This window comes from Carcharodon carcharias, chromosome 19 (genome assembly GCF_017639515.1).
Source record: "Carcharodon carcharias isolate sCarCar2 chromosome 19, sCarCar2.pri, whole genome shotgun sequence".
Lineage (NCBI taxonomy): Eukaryota > Metazoa > Chordata > Chondrichthyes > Lamniformes > Lamnidae > Carcharodon > Carcharodon carcharias.
Genome location: NC_054485.1, coordinates 83,948,519 through 83,968,306, shown reverse-complemented (window position 1 = coordinate 83,968,306; position 19,788 = coordinate 83,948,519). Strand labels below are relative to the sequence as shown.

Genomic DNA, 19,788 nt, shown 5'->3' with positions numbered 1-19,788 from the left:
AGCAGATGCATGGGAACACCACCACCTGCAAATTCTCCTCCAATCACTCACCATCCTGACTTGGAAATATATTATCGTTTCTTCACTGTCGCTGGGTCAAAATCCTGGAACTCCCTCCCTAACAGCACTGTAGGTGTACCTACATCATATGGACTGCAGCGGTTCAAGAAGGCAGCTCACCACCACCTTCTCAAGGGCAACTAGAGATGGGCAAAAAAATTGCCCAGCCATCGAAGCCCATATCCCTTGAATGAATGAAAAAAAAATTGACTACAGACACACAGCAAGTGGCTGATTCTTAGCTGCTCTCTGAAATGACCGAGCAAGTCACTCTGTTCAAGGACCATTAGGGATGGGCAACAAATGCTGGCCTTGCCAGTGATGCCCAGATCCCATGAAAGAATTTTTAAAAAGAACTATGGTCTCCTCTTCCTCATTTCTTGTGTTCTTTCACAGCTCTCCCTAAGTTCTGTACTTGAGTCCTATTTCTCCCTTATCTGAAAGTGCCACCGATCCATTGAGCTACTTTAGAAGTACCCACTAACAACAATGAGCTGAATGGCCAGTAATGGCAGAAAGATGTTATATAAACCTACAGTCTTTCTTTCCTGCTTCCCATAAGTTTCTGGTAATGTAAAAAAGCTTCATTATCTTCATCCACTATCTCTTCCTGATCATATTGTGAGGCCAGTGATTGCAACTTTTTAAATTCTTTGGACCACAAGAAATGAAAAACAAAAAGACAAGCAACAACTGTTAACTTTCGTTCCAAAGGACACTTCTGACTCTTTACATATACGTATAGCCCAGCTACGCTTAGCAGGGGACTGATAGATAGTCTTGTGTTTATATAGAGCCACAGCAGATTGCTCAGGCATTCCACAATGTGATTCAGATCCACTATTGGAATTACTTTTGGGTGTCTTACAGTTGAATTCTTACAGGTCAGAAGCAGGCCATTCAGCCCAACAGGTCTCTGCTGGTACTTATGCACCACACGAGCACCACCCCCACCACCCTTCTTCATCTAATCATAACTGCATAACTTTCTATTCCTTTCTCCCTCGTGTCTTTATCTAGCTTGCCTTTAAGTGGACCTATGCTATTTGCCTCAACCACTCCCTGTGGTAGCGAGTTTCACATTCTCACCACTCTCTGGGTAAAGATGTTTCTCCTGAATTCCCTGTTGGTGACCATCTCATGTTTATGTTCTGGCCTCCCCCACAAAGTGGGAACGTCTTCTCCATGTCCATCCTATCAAACCCCTTTCTTAATCTTAAATGCCTTTATCAGGTTACCCGTCAGTGTCCTCTGAGAGAAAAGAGGTCTAGCCCATTTGCTCTTTCCTGCTAGTTATAGCCTCTCGCTCCCAAGATCATCCTTTTAAATCTTTTTTGCACCTTCTCCAGCACCTCTATATACTGTTTATAACGCAGAGACCAGGACTGTTCACAGTGCTCCAAGTGTGGTCTGATCGAGGTGCAGAAATAAAGTCGTTTGCTTTCTAGTGGCCTTATTAACCAGTGTCATTCCTTTGTGATTTGTGCATCAGGACCTCCAGGTTCCTCTATTCTTTTACTCCACTGATACACTTATTTTCCAAGGAGTAAGAGGCTGACTTACTCCTCCTGCCAAATTTACCATCTCACACTCATTAATATTGAAGTTCACCTGCCAATAACGCGCCTCTTCCTTATGCTGCTGTAGAAGAGCAGTGACTTGTTGTCATCTTGACAAGTGGAGCAGCCATTCTGCCCATCAAGGTCCCAATAGCGGTGATTGTCGGAGCAAACTGGTTAACGGAGGTATTTTCTTTAAAAGGTGGTGTCTGTCGAGAGTGGAGCGGTTAGAGAGTCCCTCTTCTTCTCATAGCAGAGGACTGGCATTCAGTACACTTGACACTGGTCTTGGGCCATAGGATATAAGGGTCAGGGGAGGACCATATGCTCAGCTTTCACTACGCCCCATGCTCTTTTTCAGGGAAGTTCCCCATTTCACTAAAGACCAATTTCAGACACCCGGCTATTTCCAGCTCTCCGGCTTGGTCTCCTATGAGGACAGGGAGACCCCAAGAAGGCAACTGGTTAAGGGAGCTGCCCCATCATCCTCAAGGTGACTCACTCCATCATTTCAACACTCATAAGTATGTTTCAAGAGCATTTATAAAGAAAGTCTGCATTTTTACAAGTTTCCCCCCCCGCAACTTTTAAAAAAAAATCATCCTTGGGGTGTGAACGTCGCTGGCTGGGCCAGCATTTGTTGCCCATCCCTAATAGCCCCTTGAGAAGGTGGTGGTGAGCCGCCTTCTTGAACCGCTGCAGTCCATGTGGTGTAGGTATGCCCACTGTGCTTCATTCTGTTGTGGTTTGATACAACTGAGTAACTTGCTCAGCCATTTCAGAAGGCAGTGAAGAGTCAACCACATGGCTGAGGACCTGGAGCCACAGGTAGGCCAGACCGGGTAAGGATGGCAGATTTCCTTCCCTGAGGGGCCTGGGTAAACCAGCTGAGTTTCTTTTAAATGAAAATATGGTTGTTTCGTGATCAAGAACTAGTATTTTATTTCAGATCTACTAATCGTTTGAATTTAAATACCCCCAGCTGCCATGGTGGGATTGGAACTCATGTTTTGGAAACTACAGTTCCTTCCCGTAAACCTGCGACTCTCTATTTAAACCCAACTCAACAATGGCCTACACCTCACGTCAAGACAGAACCAGGGACACAAACTTGCAGCGATCGTTTAAAACAGACGGACAGAGTCGGCCATTCAGGCCCTCAAGCCTGCTCTGCCATTCCGTTAGCTCATGGCTAATGTGTATCTCGACTCCTTTAACACCCTTACCTGACAAAAAATAAATAAAAATATCAATCTCAGTTTTGAAATTTCCAACTGACACCCAAGAACCTCATCTTTGTTTTGGGGAGGGTGGTGGTGGGGAGTGCGATCCAGGTTTCCACTACCCTGTGTGTGAAGGAGTGACTCCTGACATCAGCCCTGAACAGGCCCAGCTCTAATGTGAGAGTCATCCTTCCTTGTTTTGACGTCTCTCTGCAGGAGGAAGTTGTTCCTCTTGATCAACCTTACCAACTTCTTTGATCAACATTCTCCTTCCCAAAGACAGCTCCAACTCATAACATTATGATCCCCACCATGGGTAGGAAAGTGATAGGTCCTTATTCAACCCCAGCCAGAACAGGAATCAAACTCCATGCAGTTGGCACTATCTGATCCATGCCAGCAAGTCAGAGCTGCCATGGCAACACATATTTTTACATGCATGTTGTAGTCTGGAGCTACAAATAGTGATGGTAGTGGCTCCAATTTTCTTTCCATCACATGGCTGACCAGATATCTCTCCCGCTCCTACCACCAGTGTGGTATTGGAAGGATTCTTAGGTTGATGCTCAGGCTGCATCATAAACACATCTTTCTTGGCCATCAAGCCCTGGGGTAGGACTTGAACCCAGAGCTCCTGGCTCAGAGGCAGGGATGCTACCCACTGCACCACAAGACCCTCTTTGGTCAGCATAAGCATTGTTAAGCATACAAACATACAGAATAGGAGCAGAAGTAGGCCATTGGGCCCCTCAAGCCTGCTCTGCTATTCAATAAAATCATGGCTGATCCGTTTATATTTTGAATTCCACGTTCCCATCGACCTCCAATGACCTTTGATTCCCTTGCCTAACAAGAATCTATCTACCTCCGCCTTAAAAATATTCAATGACCCCCGTCTCCATCACCTACTGAGGCAGAGAGTTCCAAAGTGACACAACCATCAGAGAAAACATTTCTCCTCATCTCTGTCCTAAAAGGGCAACCCCTGATTTTAAGCATTGCCCCCTAGTTCTGATCTCACCCACAAGAAGAAAGATCCTTTTCACATCCACTTTGTCAATACCGTTCAGGATCTCATATAATTCAATCAAAGCATCCCTCACTCTTCTAAACTTCAGTGGAAACAAGCCCAGTCCGTCCAACCTTTCTCATAAGACAACCCACTCATTCCAGATATCAATCTAGTAAACCTCCTCTGAACCGCCTCAAATGCACTTACATCCTTCCTTAAATAAGGAGACCAAAACAAAATTGTATAAGACCTTTCGTCAGTCTACCCTTAACACAGACTCTCTGCTTTGGTGACTGGTTTTACCATTCCCATTCTTTTGCTACTGTACTTCAACTGACTCCTCTATACCCTGTTGTTCAATACTTTAGTGACCCCAATCTATCGGCATTATATAGAGAGGGAAACTGGGCAGTGTGTGGAGTAGATGAGCAACCAAGGACCCATTTTGTGGATTAGTGTAGAATGTGATGCAGGTTAACCCCTAGATTTCTACACTCCTTGCTCAGTAGCCGAGCACACATTCCACTGGGTGACAAGGTCATTGCTGCACATTGTGACCTCTTCCCAACCTTCCCCCCACCAACACATGACACCCCCCCCCCCCACCCCCCACCCCGCCAACCCCATCTCACCTTCAGGTCTATGAGGTTCATTTGCTCATCACGGCCGACATTTTCTTTAGCTACGGTCTCTAGATTTTCCAAGGCTTGCTGAAGCTTCTCCTGAAACGCACAAAGCCAAGGGGGTTAAATGGGGGCGGGAGGGAGAGGGGGAAGACCATCACCAGAGGGTGTCCTGTCAGAGAGCACACCGACTCTTTCAAGGGAAGGGAAAGGAGGATCGTCGGAAATCCGAAGCAGGAACAGGAAGTGCTGGTTCAGCGTCTCTGAACATTTAAGAAAAAAAAAGAGAGGGGCTTGCATTTATGCAGCGCCTTTCACCTCCCCAGGACATCCCGTTGCACTATAGTCAAAAAGTTCCTTTGACATGTAGTCATTGTTGTAATCCACATAAGAAAGAGGGGCAGGAGCAGACCATTCAGCCCCTCGAGCCTGCTCCACCATTCAATTAGATCATGGCTGATCTTTGACCCCAACCCCACCTTCCTGCATAATCCTATCTCCGTTAATTCTCATGTAGGAAAAATGGCAGTGAATTTACACACAGCAGGCTCCCACAGACTGCAATGAGAGAATGACGAGGTATTCTGGTATTTTTAAGTGATGTGAATGTAGGGATAAATATTGGGCCAAGAGGCTGGGGAGGACTCCCAGGTCTTCTTTGAAAAAAAAAGTACCATGGGATCTGCTACCTCCACCTGAGGGGGTCAGCAGGGCCTCGGAATAATATCATAAGCCAAAGGCAGCACCTCTGACAGTGTAGCACTCCCTAGGTACTGTGTTGTGAGCAACAGTCAACGTTTTGCACTGAAGATTTTGAGGTGAGACTTGAACCCATAATATTCTGATTGAAAGACAAGTATGATACGCACTGAGCACTGGCTGACACCATTGGAGTGTTGGGAAATAGTGGGTAGTGGGGAAGGGGAAATTGAAGCTCAACATATCTCTATGGAATGAAACAAATACACACTTCTCAGAGATGCCTCCCCCCTGCAAATACACACTCCCCCAGAAACTGCCCCCCCTGCAAATACACACTCCCCCAGAAACTCCCCCCCTGCAAATACACACTCCCCCAGAAACTCCCCCCCTGCAAATACACACTCCCCCAGAAACTCCCCCCCTGCAAATACACACTCCCCCAGAAACTCCCCCCCTGCAAATACACACTCCCCCAGAAACTCCCCCCCTGCAAATACACACTCCCCCAGAAACTCCCCCCCTGCAAATACACACTCCCCCAGAAACTCCCCCCCTGCAAATACACACTCCCCCAGAAACTCCCCCCCTGCAAATACACACTCCCCCAGAAACTCCCCCCCTGCAAATACACACTCCCCCAGAAACTCCCCCCCTGCAAATACACACTCCCCCAGAAACTCCCCCCCTGCAAATACACACTCCCCCAGAAACTCCCCCCCTGCAAATACACACTCCCCCAGAAACTCCCCCCCTGCAAATACACACTCCCCCAGAAACTCCCCCCCTGCAAATACACACTCCCCCAGAAACTCCCCCCCTGCAAATACACACTCCCCCAGAAACTCCCCCCCTGCAAATACACACTCCCCCAGAAACTCCCCCCCTGCAAATACACACTCCCCCAGAAACTCCCCCCCTGCAAATACACACTCCCCCAGAAACTCCCCCCCTGCAAATACACACTCCCCCAGAAACTCCCCCCCTGCAAATACACACTCCCCCAGAAACTCCCCCCCTGCAAATACACACTCCCCCAGAAACTCCCCCCCTGCAAATACACACTCCCCCAGAAACTCCCCCCCTGCAAATACACACTCCCCCAGAAACTCCCCCCTGCAAATACACACTCCCCCAGAAACTGCCCCCCTGCAAATACACACTCCCCCAGAAACTCCCCCCCTGCAAATACACACCCCCCCAGAAACTCCCCCCCTGCAAATACACACCCCCCCAGAAACTCCCCCCCTGCAAATACACACCCCCCCAGAAACTCCCCCCCTGCAAATACACACCCCCCCAGAAACTCCCCCCCTGCAAATACACACCCCCCCAGAAACTCCCCCCCTGCAAATACACACCCCCCCAGAAACTCCCCCCCTGCAAATACACACCCCCCCAGAAACTCCCCCCCTGCAAATACACACCCCCCCAGAAACTCCCCCCCTGCAAATACACACTCCCCCAGAAACTCCCCCCCTGCAAATACACACTCCCCCAGAAACTCCCCCCCTGCAAATACACACTCCCCCAGAAACTCCCCCCCTGCAAATACACACTCCCCCAGAAACTCCCCCCCTGCAAATACACACTCCCCCAGAAACTCCCCCCCTGCAAATACACACTCCCCCAGAAACTCCCCCCCTGCAAATACACACTCCCCCAGAAACTCCCCCCCTGCAAATACACACTCCCCCAGAAACTCCCCCCCTGCAAATACACACTCCCCCAGAAACTCCCCCCCTGCAAATACACACTCCCCCAGAAACTCCCCCCCTGCAAATACACACTCCCCCAGAAACTCCCCCCCTGCAAATACACACTCCCCCAGAAACTCCCCCCCTGCAAATACACACTCCCACAGAAACTCCCCCCCTGCAAATACACACTGCCCCAGAAACTCCCCCCCTGCAAATACACACTGCCCCAGAAACTCCCCCCCTGCAAATACACACTGCCCCAGAAACTCCCCCCCTGCAAATACACACTGCCCCAGAAACTCCCCCCCTGCAAATACACACTCCCCCAGAAACTCCCCCCCTGCAAATACACACTCCCCCAGAAACTCCCCCCCTGCAAATACACACTCCCCCAGAAACTCCCCCCCTGCAAATACACACTCCCCCAGAAACTCCCCCCCTGCAAATACACACTCCCCCAGAAACTCCCCCCCTGCAAATACACACTCCCCCAGAAACTCCCCCCCTGCAAATACACACTCCCCCAGAAACTCCCCCCCTGCAAATACACACTCCCCCAGAAACTCCCCCCCTGCAAATACACACTCCCCCAGAAACTCCCCCCCTGCAAATACACACTCCCCCAGAAACTCCCCCCCTGCAAATACACACTCCCCCAGAAACTCCCCCCCTGCAAATACACACTCCCCCAGAAACTCCCCCCCTGCAAATACACACTCCCCCAGAAACTCCCCCCCTGCAAATACACACTCCCCCAGAAACTCCCCCCCTGCAAATACACACTCCCCCAGAAACTCCCCCCCTGCAAATACACACTCCCCCAGAAACTCCCCCCCTGCAAATACACACTCCCCCAGAAACTCCCCCCCTGCAAATACACACTCCCCCAGAAACTCCCCCCCTGCAAATACACACTCCCCCAGAAACTCCCCCCCTGCAAATACACACTCCCCCAGAAACTCCCCCCCTGCAAATACACACTCCCCCAGAAACTCCCCCCCTGCAAATACACACTCCCCCAGAAACTCCCCCCCTGCAAATACACACTCCCCCAGAAACTCCCCCCCTGCAAATACACACTCCCCCAGAAACTCCCCCCCTGCAAATACACACTCCCCCAGAAACTCCCCCCCTGCAAATACACACTCCCCCAGAAACTCCCCCCCTGCAAATACACACTCCCCCAGAAACTCCCCCCCTGCAAATACACACTCCCCCAGAAACTCCCCCCCTGCAAATACACACTCCCCCAGAAACTCCCCCCCTGCAAATACACACTCCCCCAGAAACTCCCCCCCTGCAAATACACACTCCCCCAGAAACTCCCCCCCTGCAAATACACACTCCCCCAGAAACTCCCCCCCTGCAAATACACACTCCCCCAGAAACTCCCCCCCTGCAAATACACACTCCCCCAGAAACTCCCCCCCTGCAAATACACACTCCCCCAGAAACTCCCCCCCTGCAAATACACACTCCCCCAGAAACTCCCCCCCTGCAAATACACACTCCCCCAGAAACTCCCCCCCTGCAAATACACACTCCCCCAGAAACTCCCCCCCTGCAAATACACACTCCCCCAGAAACTCCCCCCCTGCAAATACACACTCCCCCAGAAACTCCCCCCCTGCAAATACACACTCCCCCAGAAACTCCCCCCCTGCAAATACACACTCCCCCAGAAACTCCCCCCCTGCAAATACACACTCCCCCAGAAACTCCCCCCCTGCAAATACACACTCCCCCAGAAACTCCCCCCCTGCAAATACACACTCCCCCAGAAACTCCCCCCCTGCAAATACACACTCCCCCAGAAACTCCCCCCCTGCAAATACACACTCCCCCAGAAACTCCCCCCCTGCAAATACACACTCCCCCAGAAACTCCCCCCCTGCAAATACACACTCCCCCAGAAACTCCCCCCCTGCAAATACACACTCCCCCAGAAACTCCCCCCCTGCAAATACACACTCCCCCAGAAACTCCCCCCCTGCAAATACACACTCCCCCAGAAACTCCCCCCCTGCAAATACACACTCCCCCAGAAACTCCCCCCCTGCAAATACACACTCCCCCAGAAACTCCCCCCCTGCAAATACACACTCCCCCAGAAACTCCCCCCCTGCAAATACACACTCCCCCAGAAACTCCCCCCCTGCAAATACACACTCCCCCAGAAACTCCCCCCCTGCAAATACACACTCCCCCAGAAACTCCCCCCCTGCAAATACACACTCCCCCAGAAACTCCCCCCCTGCAAATACACACTCCCCCAGAAACTCCCCCCCTGCAAATACACACTCCCCCAGAAACTCCCCCCCTGCAAATACACACTCCCCCAGAAACTCCCCCCCTGCAAATACACACTCCCCCAGAAACTCCCCCCCTGCAAATACACACTCCCCCAGAAACTCCCCCCCTGCAAATACACACTCCCCCAGAAACTCCCCCCCTGCAAATACACACTCCCCCAGAAACTCCCCCCCTGCAAATACACACTCCCCCAGAAACTCCCCCCCTGCAAATACACACTCCCCCAGAAACTCCCCCCCTGCAAATACACACTCCCCCAGAAACTCCCCCCCTGCAAATACACACTCCCCCAGAAACTCCCCCCCTGCAAATACACACTCCCCCAGAAACTCCCCCCCTGCAAATACACACTCCCCCAGAAACTCCCCCCCTGCAAATACACACTCCCCCAGAAACTCCCCCCCTGCAAATACACACTCCCCCAGAAACTCCCCCCCTGCAAATACACACTCCCCCAGAAACTCCCCCCCTGCAAATACACACTCCCCCAGAAACTCCCCCCCTGCAAATACACACTCCCCCAGAAACTCCCCCCCTGCAAATACACACTCCCCCAGAAACTCCCCCCCTGCAAATACACACTCCCCCAGAAACTCCCCCCCTGCAAATACACACTCCCCCAGAAACTCCCCCCCTGCAAATACACACTCCCCCAGAAACTCCCCCCCTGCAAATACACACTCCCCCAGAAACTCCCCCCCTGCAAATACACACTCCCCCAGAAACTCCCCCCCTGCAAATACACACTCCCCCAGAAACTCCCCCCCTGCAAATACACACTCCCCCAGAAACTCCCCCCCTGCAAATACACACTCCCCCAGAAACTCCCCCCCTGCAAATACACACTCCCCCAGAAACTCCCCCCCTGCAAATACACACTCCCCCAGAAACTCCCCCCCTGCAAATACACACTCCCCCAGAAACTCCCCCCCTGCAAATACACACTCCCCCAGAAACTCCCCCCCTGCAAATACACACTCCCCCAGAAACTCCCCCCCTGCAAATACACACTCCCCCAGAAACTCCCCCCCTGCAAATACACACTCCCCCAGAAACTCCCCCCCTGCAAATACACACTCCCCCAGAAACTCCCCCCCTGCAAATACACACTCCCCCAGAAACTCCCCCCCTGCAAATACACACTCCCCCAGAAACTCCCCCCCTGCAAATACACACTCCCCCAGAAACTCCCCCCCTGCAAATACACACTCCCCCAGAAACTCCCCCCCTGCAAATACACACTCCCCCAGAAACTCCCCCCCTGCAAATACACACTCCCCCAGAAACTCCCCCCCTGCAAATACACACTCCCCCAGAAACTCCCCCCCTGCAAATACACACTCCCCCAGAAACTCCCCCCCTGCAAATACACACTCCCCCAGAAACTCCCCCCCTGCAAATACACACTCCCCCAGAAACTCCCCCCTGCAAATACACACTCCCCCAGAAACTCCCCCCTGCAAATACACACTCCCCCAGAAACTCCCCCCTGCAAATACACACTCCCCCAGAAACTCCCCCCTGCAAATACACACTCCCCCAGAAACTCCCCCCTGCAAATACACACTCCCCCAGAAACTCCCCCCTGCAAATACACACTCCCCCAGAAACTCCCCCCTGCAAATACACACTCCCCCAGAAACTCCCCCCTGCAAATACACACTCCCCCAGAAATTCCCCCCTGCAAATACACACTCCCCCAGAAATTCCCCCCTGCAAATACACACTCCCTGGGGAACCCCTAAAACTACTGACACATCCCCAAGATCCCTCTGCAAACTTCCAGGGCCCCTTAAACATCTCTGAAACCACAGGCCAAGTGCATACTCACTCACAGTTCCCAGCCTGGCACATTGACAATTAAACTTGGAGCAAATTTAGCATGGCTTACTGGACAGGGATCCCACCCAATTTGATGGAATGCTGGAATTGCACCTTACCTGATTTTACACTCCACTCATTCCAATAGTAAATATAAGGGGGCAGGACGTGCAACCAACATGGCCACTCATCCCATCAGTTACTTGCTTGCCCAGCACGTTCGATCAATGTTGCCCTTTGGAATTACCATGTTAGCCTCACATCCTCAGATGCCCCCTCACCCCACTCCACCCACGCAACCATGGATCCCCTCTCTGCCAACACTGGTTTAGTGGATACTAAAGCATTTGACAGCTTGTTCACACTGCAAAGCAAGTCTTAATAGGGCAGGCTTTGAGATTTGCACTTGGAAGTGCCATAACCTAGAAGGCTACGGACTGAGAGCCAGAAAGTGGGGTTAGGCTGGATGGCTTTTTAAAAAAATTCAGTCCTGAGATGTGGGTGTCGCTGGCTTAGCCAGCATTTATTGCCCATCCCTAATTGCCCTTGTTCAGAGGGCATTTAAGAGGTCAACCACATTGCTGTGGGTCTGGAGTCACATGTAGCTGAGACTGGGTAAGGACGGCAGATTTCCTTCCCTAAAGGGCAGTGGTGAACCAGGTGGGTTTTTACAACAATCGACAATGGTTTCATGGTCATCATCAAACTTTTAATTCCAGATTTTTTCATTGGATTCACCTGCCTTGGTGGGATTCCAACCCAGGTCGCCAGAGCATTACCCTGAGTCTCTGGAATACTAGTCCAGTGACGATACCACTATGCCACTGCCTCCACTACTTACACAATGTAACTTGCTAACCCATTTCCCTTTATTAACTCTGCCCAGTGTGCCCAGTTGGGTACAAATTTAAATGCTAGCTGTAGCTCAGTTGATAATCATCTCTCTGGCTGAGAACACATTCAAGTACCACTTCAGGGCAAACCTGAATCCAGACTGACACTGCAGCACAGTACTGAGGGAGTGCTGCACTGTCAGAGGTGTTGTCTTACGGATGAGACATTAAACTGAGGCCCCACCTGCCAGCTTGTGTGGATAGAGAAGACCCCATGGCACAGTTTCGAAGAAGAGCTCGGGAGTTATTGCTGGCATCCTGCCCAGTATTTACCCCTCAATCAATATCACAAAATTACGGGTTATCCGGGTCATTGTTACATTGCTGCTTTCAGGAGATGGCTGCGTGCTAATTGGCACCCCCGCTAACAGCGGACACACTCCAAAAAGCACTTTGTGGGCTTGAAAAGCACTTTGAGACATCTGGTGGTTGTGAAAAATGCTATATAAATTGCCTTTTGTTCTGTGACATTCTTGTTATTTAATCTCTCCCACCGTCTACCCTATTTCCCAAGCCACCCCCATTGTTAACATTATAAAACCCCTCACATTTCTCCCTCCCTTCAGTTTCCCCACCCCACCCCCACTATTTTGTTTTTATTTCAGATTTCCAGCAGCTGCAGAATTCTGCTCCCAAAGGGGGAAAAACAGCAGACCTTGGAAATGAAAGATACCAGTAAAAGTGGTCCAAACTTACCTAAAAATGGAGCTCCAGTATGACTGATTTTTACTGGGATTTGAAAATGTTGAACTTTCCCCCCCACTTCCAACACATTCTGCCCTCCCCCTCCCCATTTACCCATCTCTCCTCTCATTTTCCCCTCTCCTCCCCATTTTCCCTCCCCCTCTCCCCCCTCATTTTCCCCTCTCCTTTCCCCCCCATCATTTTCCCCTCACCTCCCCCCTCCCTCCCCCACAAGAACAGGGTTACATTGTTTCATAGTTTGCCATTGTGAGATTTGAACTCTTGATAATCTTTTAAATGAAAACCAAATCAACAAAATTGGGATAAATCAGGCACAGCCCCTAATTCAGGTCAGCTGTAAAACCAAGAACAAAGTTTAAAGGAAACTTACAAACTTTAAATCAAAATGTGATTAAAGGGGTCAACAAAACACCCCAGTCCCCGCGGTGCCCACCGAGCACGGAAGGCCTCGAGAGTGCCAGCAGACACCGCGTGCTCCTTCTCCAGGGACATCCGGCAGCGAACGTAGCCGCGGAAGAGGGACAAACAATCGGGCGGGACTCCCCGGTCGATCGCCCGCTGCCTGGACCTGTTAATGGCCAACTTGGCCAGGCCCAGGAGCAGGTTCACGAGGAGGTCCTCCTCCTTCTCGACCCCCTTCCGCACCGGGTGCCCATAGATCAGGAGCGTGGGGCTGAAGTGCAAACAAAACATCAATAAAAGGTTTTTCAAATAACTAAAAAGGGAGTGCAGCCTACAACACCCTATGTATACATGGTCCACGGACTCCACAAGACCGCAAAAAGGGCATGTGTCCTGAGAGTCCGTGAACCTATGCATCCTCTTATTATAAGGGACTGCTGCATGCAACACCCTCCAACCCAGGTCCCCGATAGAAAGGGGGAGGACACCTCCGTAGAGGGCCTCCCATCGAGGGCCTCCGCCGCCGGACGGCAACAAGGCACGCCAGGGCGTGTCCGGTCGACGGACAAGGGCGAGAAAATGGAAGGTGTGCAGCAGCAGTCCATACAAAAAGCCCCTCTTTGCTGTGCCAAAAGGCACAGAGGGCATGTCCCCGAGGCGGCTCATATTGCGGGGCACCAGCACCCGAGGGAGGGTTCGGGGCTTGGGGCCAATGTGGAATTCCGTCCGAACAGGGGAACGCTCAGACGGAAGACCACCGCGCACCTGGGCCACCTCAAGACCCAAAATAACGTCGGGTCCGAGCACGACCGTTCTCAGGTCTTGGATGGCATCGGCTGCGACCTGGACACTCACAGACGCGCGTCGCGCCAACTCCTGCGGGAGCATCCAGCCCAGTCCTCCGCCACCCAGCACGTCCCCGATCCTGGTCACCCCTGCGGCCACAGCCCTCCTCTCCGCCAACCACTGAAAAGGACGGAGGGGCGGATTCCTGAGCAGCGGCTCTCTGACGATAGCCGCTACTCCTGACGGGGGAGAGCTGCGTCGCGAGGCGACCACTTTCCAGACTTTGATCAGGTCCTGGTAAAAGACGGGCAACGCCTGCAAGAAGCCACCGAGGCCCAGCTGTTCTATAAACAGGAGCTGCACGTCATAATTCAGGCCGTGCACCTGACGGAAGAAATACGTCATCAGGGCACACCATCTAGGAGGAGGCTCAACGTAGAGGTATCGCTGCAGGGTCTGAAGGCGGAAAGTCGCCACCTGTGTGCGTAGGCACACTAGCGCCTGACCACCCTCCCTAAGCGGGAGACTCAGAACCTCGGCAGCGACCCAGTGCAATCTTTTGTCCCAGAAGAAGTCGACTAACAATCTCTGGATTCTTGTGACAAAGTCCGGGGGAGGGGTCAAAGTGACCAGCCGATACCACAACATGGCGGCGATCAGCTGGTTTATGACCAGAACTCGACCCCGGTAAGATAGCACTCGGAGCAGTCCTGTCCAGCGCCGCAGGCGAGCGGTGACTTTCGTCTCCAGTTCCTGCCAGTTTGCCGGCCAGGATTCCTCAGCGGGGCAGAGATGGACCCCCAGGTAGAGGAGGCTGGTCCTGCTCCAGGTGAAAGGCCTGAGCTCCTCGGGTAGGGGATCCATCTGCCACTGACCGACCAGGAGTCCAGAACATTTACCCCAGTTGATCCTGGCAGATGAAGCGGCAGAGTAGACCTTCTGGCACTCGCGCATCCTCCGCAGGTCAGCCGGGTCACTAAACATAAGGAGCACGTCATCGGCGTAAGCCGAAAGGACCACCCCGATGCCCGGCCCGCGCAGAACCAATCCCGACAACCTCCTCCGCAAGAGGCGCAGGAAAGGCTCCACGCAAATAGAATACAACTGGCCAGACAGGGGGCAGCCCTGACTAAAGTGGGAAGCAACTGAAAATTTGGGAGCGGTGGGATTCGAACACACTCCTCCAGAGACTGGAACCTGAATCCAGCTCTCCCATTTGTAGACCAAATGGAATTAGATAAAATTGTTGGGTAACTCTTTCGAGTACAAACCCGTTTCCATCTGTTTCAGATGAAGTTACATTGTTTCATAGTTTTGCCATTGTGAGATTTGAATTCTTGATCTTGGGGTTACAAACCCAGTTCCATAACCACTTGGCTATTTAGGCCAAGCAAGAACAGGGTTACCTTGAACCGCTCGGCCGCCTCCTTGATGGGGATGGTCCGGCAGTTCGGGTGCTCCTTGGCCATCTTATCGCACATGAGCCTCATGTCGTCCAGGCAGAAGACGGTGTAGGGCAGGTTGTGCTTCTGGCAGTCGTCGCCCACGTCCGGCTTCAGCTCCAGGATCTTCTTGAGGGTCTCGACCAGCTTGGTGGCCAGCTCGTTGTCCACGATGTCGACGGGCGAGCAGTCGGCCGAGCAGGTCGGGCAGCTCACCTTGCCGTCCTTGCCGATGACTATCTTGTTCAGGCAGTCCTTGCAGGAGGTGTGGCCGCAGCCCATGGTGACCGGTTCCTTGAAGAGCTGCCCGCACAGGGCGCAGGTGACCTGCTCCTTCAGTTTGTTTATCTCTTCCTCGCACGCCATCTCGCCTGGCTTTGCTCGCTTTTGTGACCGTCTCTCTCTCTCTGTCTGAAGGACCAAGGTCTGCCCCGCAGGCTGGAGTGTGGTAGATCCTAGGAGCAGTGCTCACCCCCACTGCAACACTGCTGCTCCATCAGCGCTGCTGTCTAAGTCCCAAGACTGTCCAGCCCTCCCTGCTCCTCCTCCTCCTCCTCCAACTGCCTTATAAAGGCGAGCTGTCCAATAGAAAACCTTTTAGCCTATTTCGACCCCTTCCCCCCCACCCCACCCCCACTAGGGCTATCTGTCCCTTGCTCGTCCTGCTTTCTACCCTTAATGTCACCTATTAGCACATTCCTTAGATAATATCACCACCGTCAACACCTCTTTGTCCTTTTGTCTATGACATCATTTGGCTATCTCCACCTATCACTGGCCCTCTATCCAGCTCTACCTGTCCCACCCCCTCCCCCTTAAACCAGTTTATATTTCACCTCTCTTCTATTTTTCCTTAGTTCTGTTGAAGAGTCATATAGACTCCAAATGTTAACTGTGTTCCTCTCCGCAGATGCTGTTAGACCTGCTGAGTTTTTCCAGGTATTTTTATTTTTGTTTTGGATTTCCAGCATCCGCAGTTTTTTGCTTTTATCTTAGTGCCCAATAGAAATCCCTGGTGCCTGCCAACATGGTTTTAACTGCTAAGATAAAAGCAAAGAACTGCAGATGCTGGAAATCCAAAACAAAAACAAAACTGCCACTTCTCTTCAAGGAATGCCTACCTTGAAGTATTGCTCTTCTCTCTACCTGTCCCACCCCCCCCCCCAAACCAGCTTATATTTCACCTCTTTTCTATTTTTCCTTAGTTCTGTTGAAGAGTCATACGGATTCAAAACGTTAACTGTGTTCCTCTCCGCAGAGGCTGTCAGACCTGCTGAGTTTTTCCAGCTATTTTTGTTTTTGTTATAGTTTTAACTCCTTGGAGCCTAAAACGCGTTTCACGCACAGAGTGCACTTCATAGGATTGGCCCTGGAGTCTCCAAGGAATTGGAGATCTAATCCCCAGGTCGCTGCTGTGTGCAACCCTGGAGAAAAATCATCGAGACATGAAACAAAAATGTTTTTTTATTCTTGCCATTTTCTTTGCAAATTTCTCCTTACCGGGTATAAAAATATTGAAAATGGCGGGGGGTGGGGGGGGTGCAGTTGAGGAGAGAAAAAAGGCTGTTCTGTCTGTTGACAGTCAAGCATCATCCAATTTGGGTAATGAGTCTTCTGGCTTTCCAACTGGCGTAGGGAGGCAGTGTGTCACAAGGATGTGTTGGTCGAGTAATGGCTGGAGCGTGGAGGGTGGGGGTGGGGTGGGGTGGGGCAGGGGGGAGGTGTGTGGTGCCAAGCCATGTGATGAAATCTCCAGGAATACATTTAATGACAATTGGCAACTCTAGCTTCCTACTTCCATCGAAGTAGAACAGGTCAAAGTTGCATTTATATAAGTGCCTTTCGGGATCTCCCAAAGCACTCTCACAGCCAGTTTTGCAATGGTTTTATCCCCCGTTTTTGTGAGGCAGCAGCCCAGTGTGCGCACAGCAAGCTCCCACTATCAGCAATGATGAAAAAACTTAATTTATTTTTAGTCACCTTGGCTAAGCTATTGGCCAGGGAGGACTGTGCTGCATTCGCTCGAAATAGAGCCTTGGGATCTTATCTACCCACCTGAGGCAGCAGGCAGGGCTTTCGTATGACATCATGACAGAAAAGACGGCACCCCTCCGCCAACAGTGCAGCACTCTCTCGGTACTGTCCTGGGAGTGTCAGCCTGGGTTCTGTGCTGAAGTCTCTGGGATTTTGTGGGGGTGGGGGTGAAGGAGGGGAGGGGCCTCTTCAAAACACAACCTTCTGTCTCAGAGGGGAGAGTGCCACCGACTGAACCATAAGTAAACTTCCTGTTAAAGGCTGTATGACCTGTTAAAATTGCCACTGGATGTCTCAAAGTGCTGTACAGCCAACAACATACTTTTCAATGGTGCAGTTAAGCTAAGCTCCCTGTTTGCCTGATCAGCTGAAAATAAACACACTGCACAGCACTATTGGAAAAGGGGCAGGTAAGTTCCCCAACTACCCCCCACACCCCCACCCCCAACCCTTCTGTCCTAGGCAATATTAGTCCTCCAATTAAGATCCAATCAGCAGAAAGGGCACATCTAGTCATTGGCACATTAGCTTTCTGTGGGAGCTTCCTGTACACAAGTTGCCTGCTATAATCCCGACATTACAACAGCAGCTGTACTTCAACAATACTTTGGCGGCCCTGAAATGCTTCAGTACACCTTGAGGACCTGAAGACAACAACAACAACTTACATTTGTACAGCGCCTTTAACGTGGCTCCCTTCATAATCTCCCTTCCTAACAGTGCTGTGGGTGGACCTACACGACATGGAACTGCAGCGGTTCAAGAAGGTGCCTCACCAGCACCTTCTCAAGAGGCAATTAGGGATGAGCAATAAATACTGGCCTAGCCAGTGACACCCATGTCCCATGAAAGAATTAATAAGAAGACGTGATGAAATGTCCCAAGATGCTTCACAGGAGCATTACAAAATGAAATATGACACCAAGCTGCTTTAGGAGATATTAGGGCAGCTGACGCGAAGTTTGGCCAAAGAGGTAAATTTTAAGGAGCGTCTTAAAGGAGGGTAGCGAGGTAGAGAGGCAGAGAGGCTTAGGGAGAGAATCCCAGAGCTTGAGACCCAGGCATCTGATGGCACAGCCACCAAGAGTGGAGCGATTAAAATCAGGGATGCTGAAAAGGCCAGAACTTGAGGAGGGCAGAGATCTTGAAGGATTGTAGTGTTGGGGGAGATTACAATGATAGGGAGGGGCAAGACCATGGAGGGATTTGAAAGCATGGATAGGAATTTTAGAATAAAGGCATTGCATTTCTGGAGCCAATTTAGGCCAGCGAGCACAGGGGAGAAAGGCACTATATAAATCCTTATAAGTCCTGTATTAAGTTTCTAAGTGGCTTAGATAAACTGAAAGCCCTAATATTCCATCTGCCATCATGATAAACATCATAATTGCATGAATGTACAGCCCAGAAACAGACCATTCAGCCCAACTGGTAGGGTCCCATGAGAGAGGTAGGTATTCAGTCTCAGAACAGGGTCAATGGGTTGAACTATTCAATATGGGGGGGTGGGGGGTGGGTGGGGGGGTGGGTGTTGGTGGGGGAGTGGTGGGTGGGGGGGATGGGCGTAGTGAATAAATGGAACAAGCTGTATGGAGAGGCGGTGAAGGGGGATAGTGTATTGGTGAACCCAACAATTAACTGGACAGACATTTGACAGAGAAACTGGCTGATCCAGCAGTGAATGGGAACATTCATACTTTGGAACCCATCAGCAGCGGTTGCTTTCTGCCCCAGTCATTTCCAGTGTTATAATGGGACATAGAGAGAGATAAGGATAGGTCAGGGAGCCTGCGATAATAGAAGGCAGTAGAGACAGATTGGAGCTGCTGTATAAAATGTGGATGTAACTTTGGGTTTGCCTTTGAGATGTCAACTTGGTGGAAACATGAAGTGCCAATGAATGCCATGGAGGGATGTCACACTGACAAGAAGCCCACCCCTGAATCTCTGTTTTGTACTTACTCAAATAAATCACAGTATTTACCCGTTTGCAGGTACAACTGGACAACTTTCACACTTGGGCTGATAAGTTGCAAGTAACATTCGTGCCACACAAGTGCCAGGCAATGACCATCTGCAACAAGAGAGAATCTAACCATTGCCCCTTGACATTCAGTGGCATTAACATTGCTGAATCCCCCACTATCAACAGTCTGTGCATTACCATTGACCAGAAACTGAACTGGACCAGTCATATAAATACTGTGGCTACAAGAGCAGGTCAGAAGCTGGGAATTCTGCAGAGTTCTCACAGCCTGACTCCCCAAAGCCTGTCCACCAACTACAACGCACAAGTCAGGAGTGTGATGGAGTCCTCTCCACTTGCCCTGAATGAGTGACACACAACAACATTCAAGAAGCTCGACACTATCCAGGGCAATGCAGACCGCTTGATGAGCACCCCATCCACAAACATTCATTCCCTCCACCACTGATGCACAGTGGGGGCAGTGTATACCGTCTACAAGACACACTGCAGCAACTCTCCAAGTCTCCTTCGACAGTACCTTCCAAAC

General features: G+C 51.2%; 1 protein-coding gene across 1 annotated transcript in view; it reads right to left on the bottom strand.

Annotated features, from left to right (window-relative positions):
* Positions 1-15,604, bottom strand: part of LOC121291262 (E3 ubiquitin-protein ligase TRIM39-like) — a 40,004-nt gene extending 24,400 nt beyond the window's left edge. Inside the window, exons 1-2 of the mRNA XM_041212334.1 lie at positions 15,203-15,604; positions 4,487-4,576 (exon numbers count right to left, since the gene is read on the bottom strand). Of these exons, the coding sequence (XP_041068268.1) occupies positions 4,487-4,576; positions 15,203-15,604 (492 nt within the window). The remainder of the gene's footprint in view (positions 1-4,486; positions 4,577-15,202) is intronic.
* Between the last annotated feature and the right edge of the window lie 4,184 nt (positions 15,605-19,788).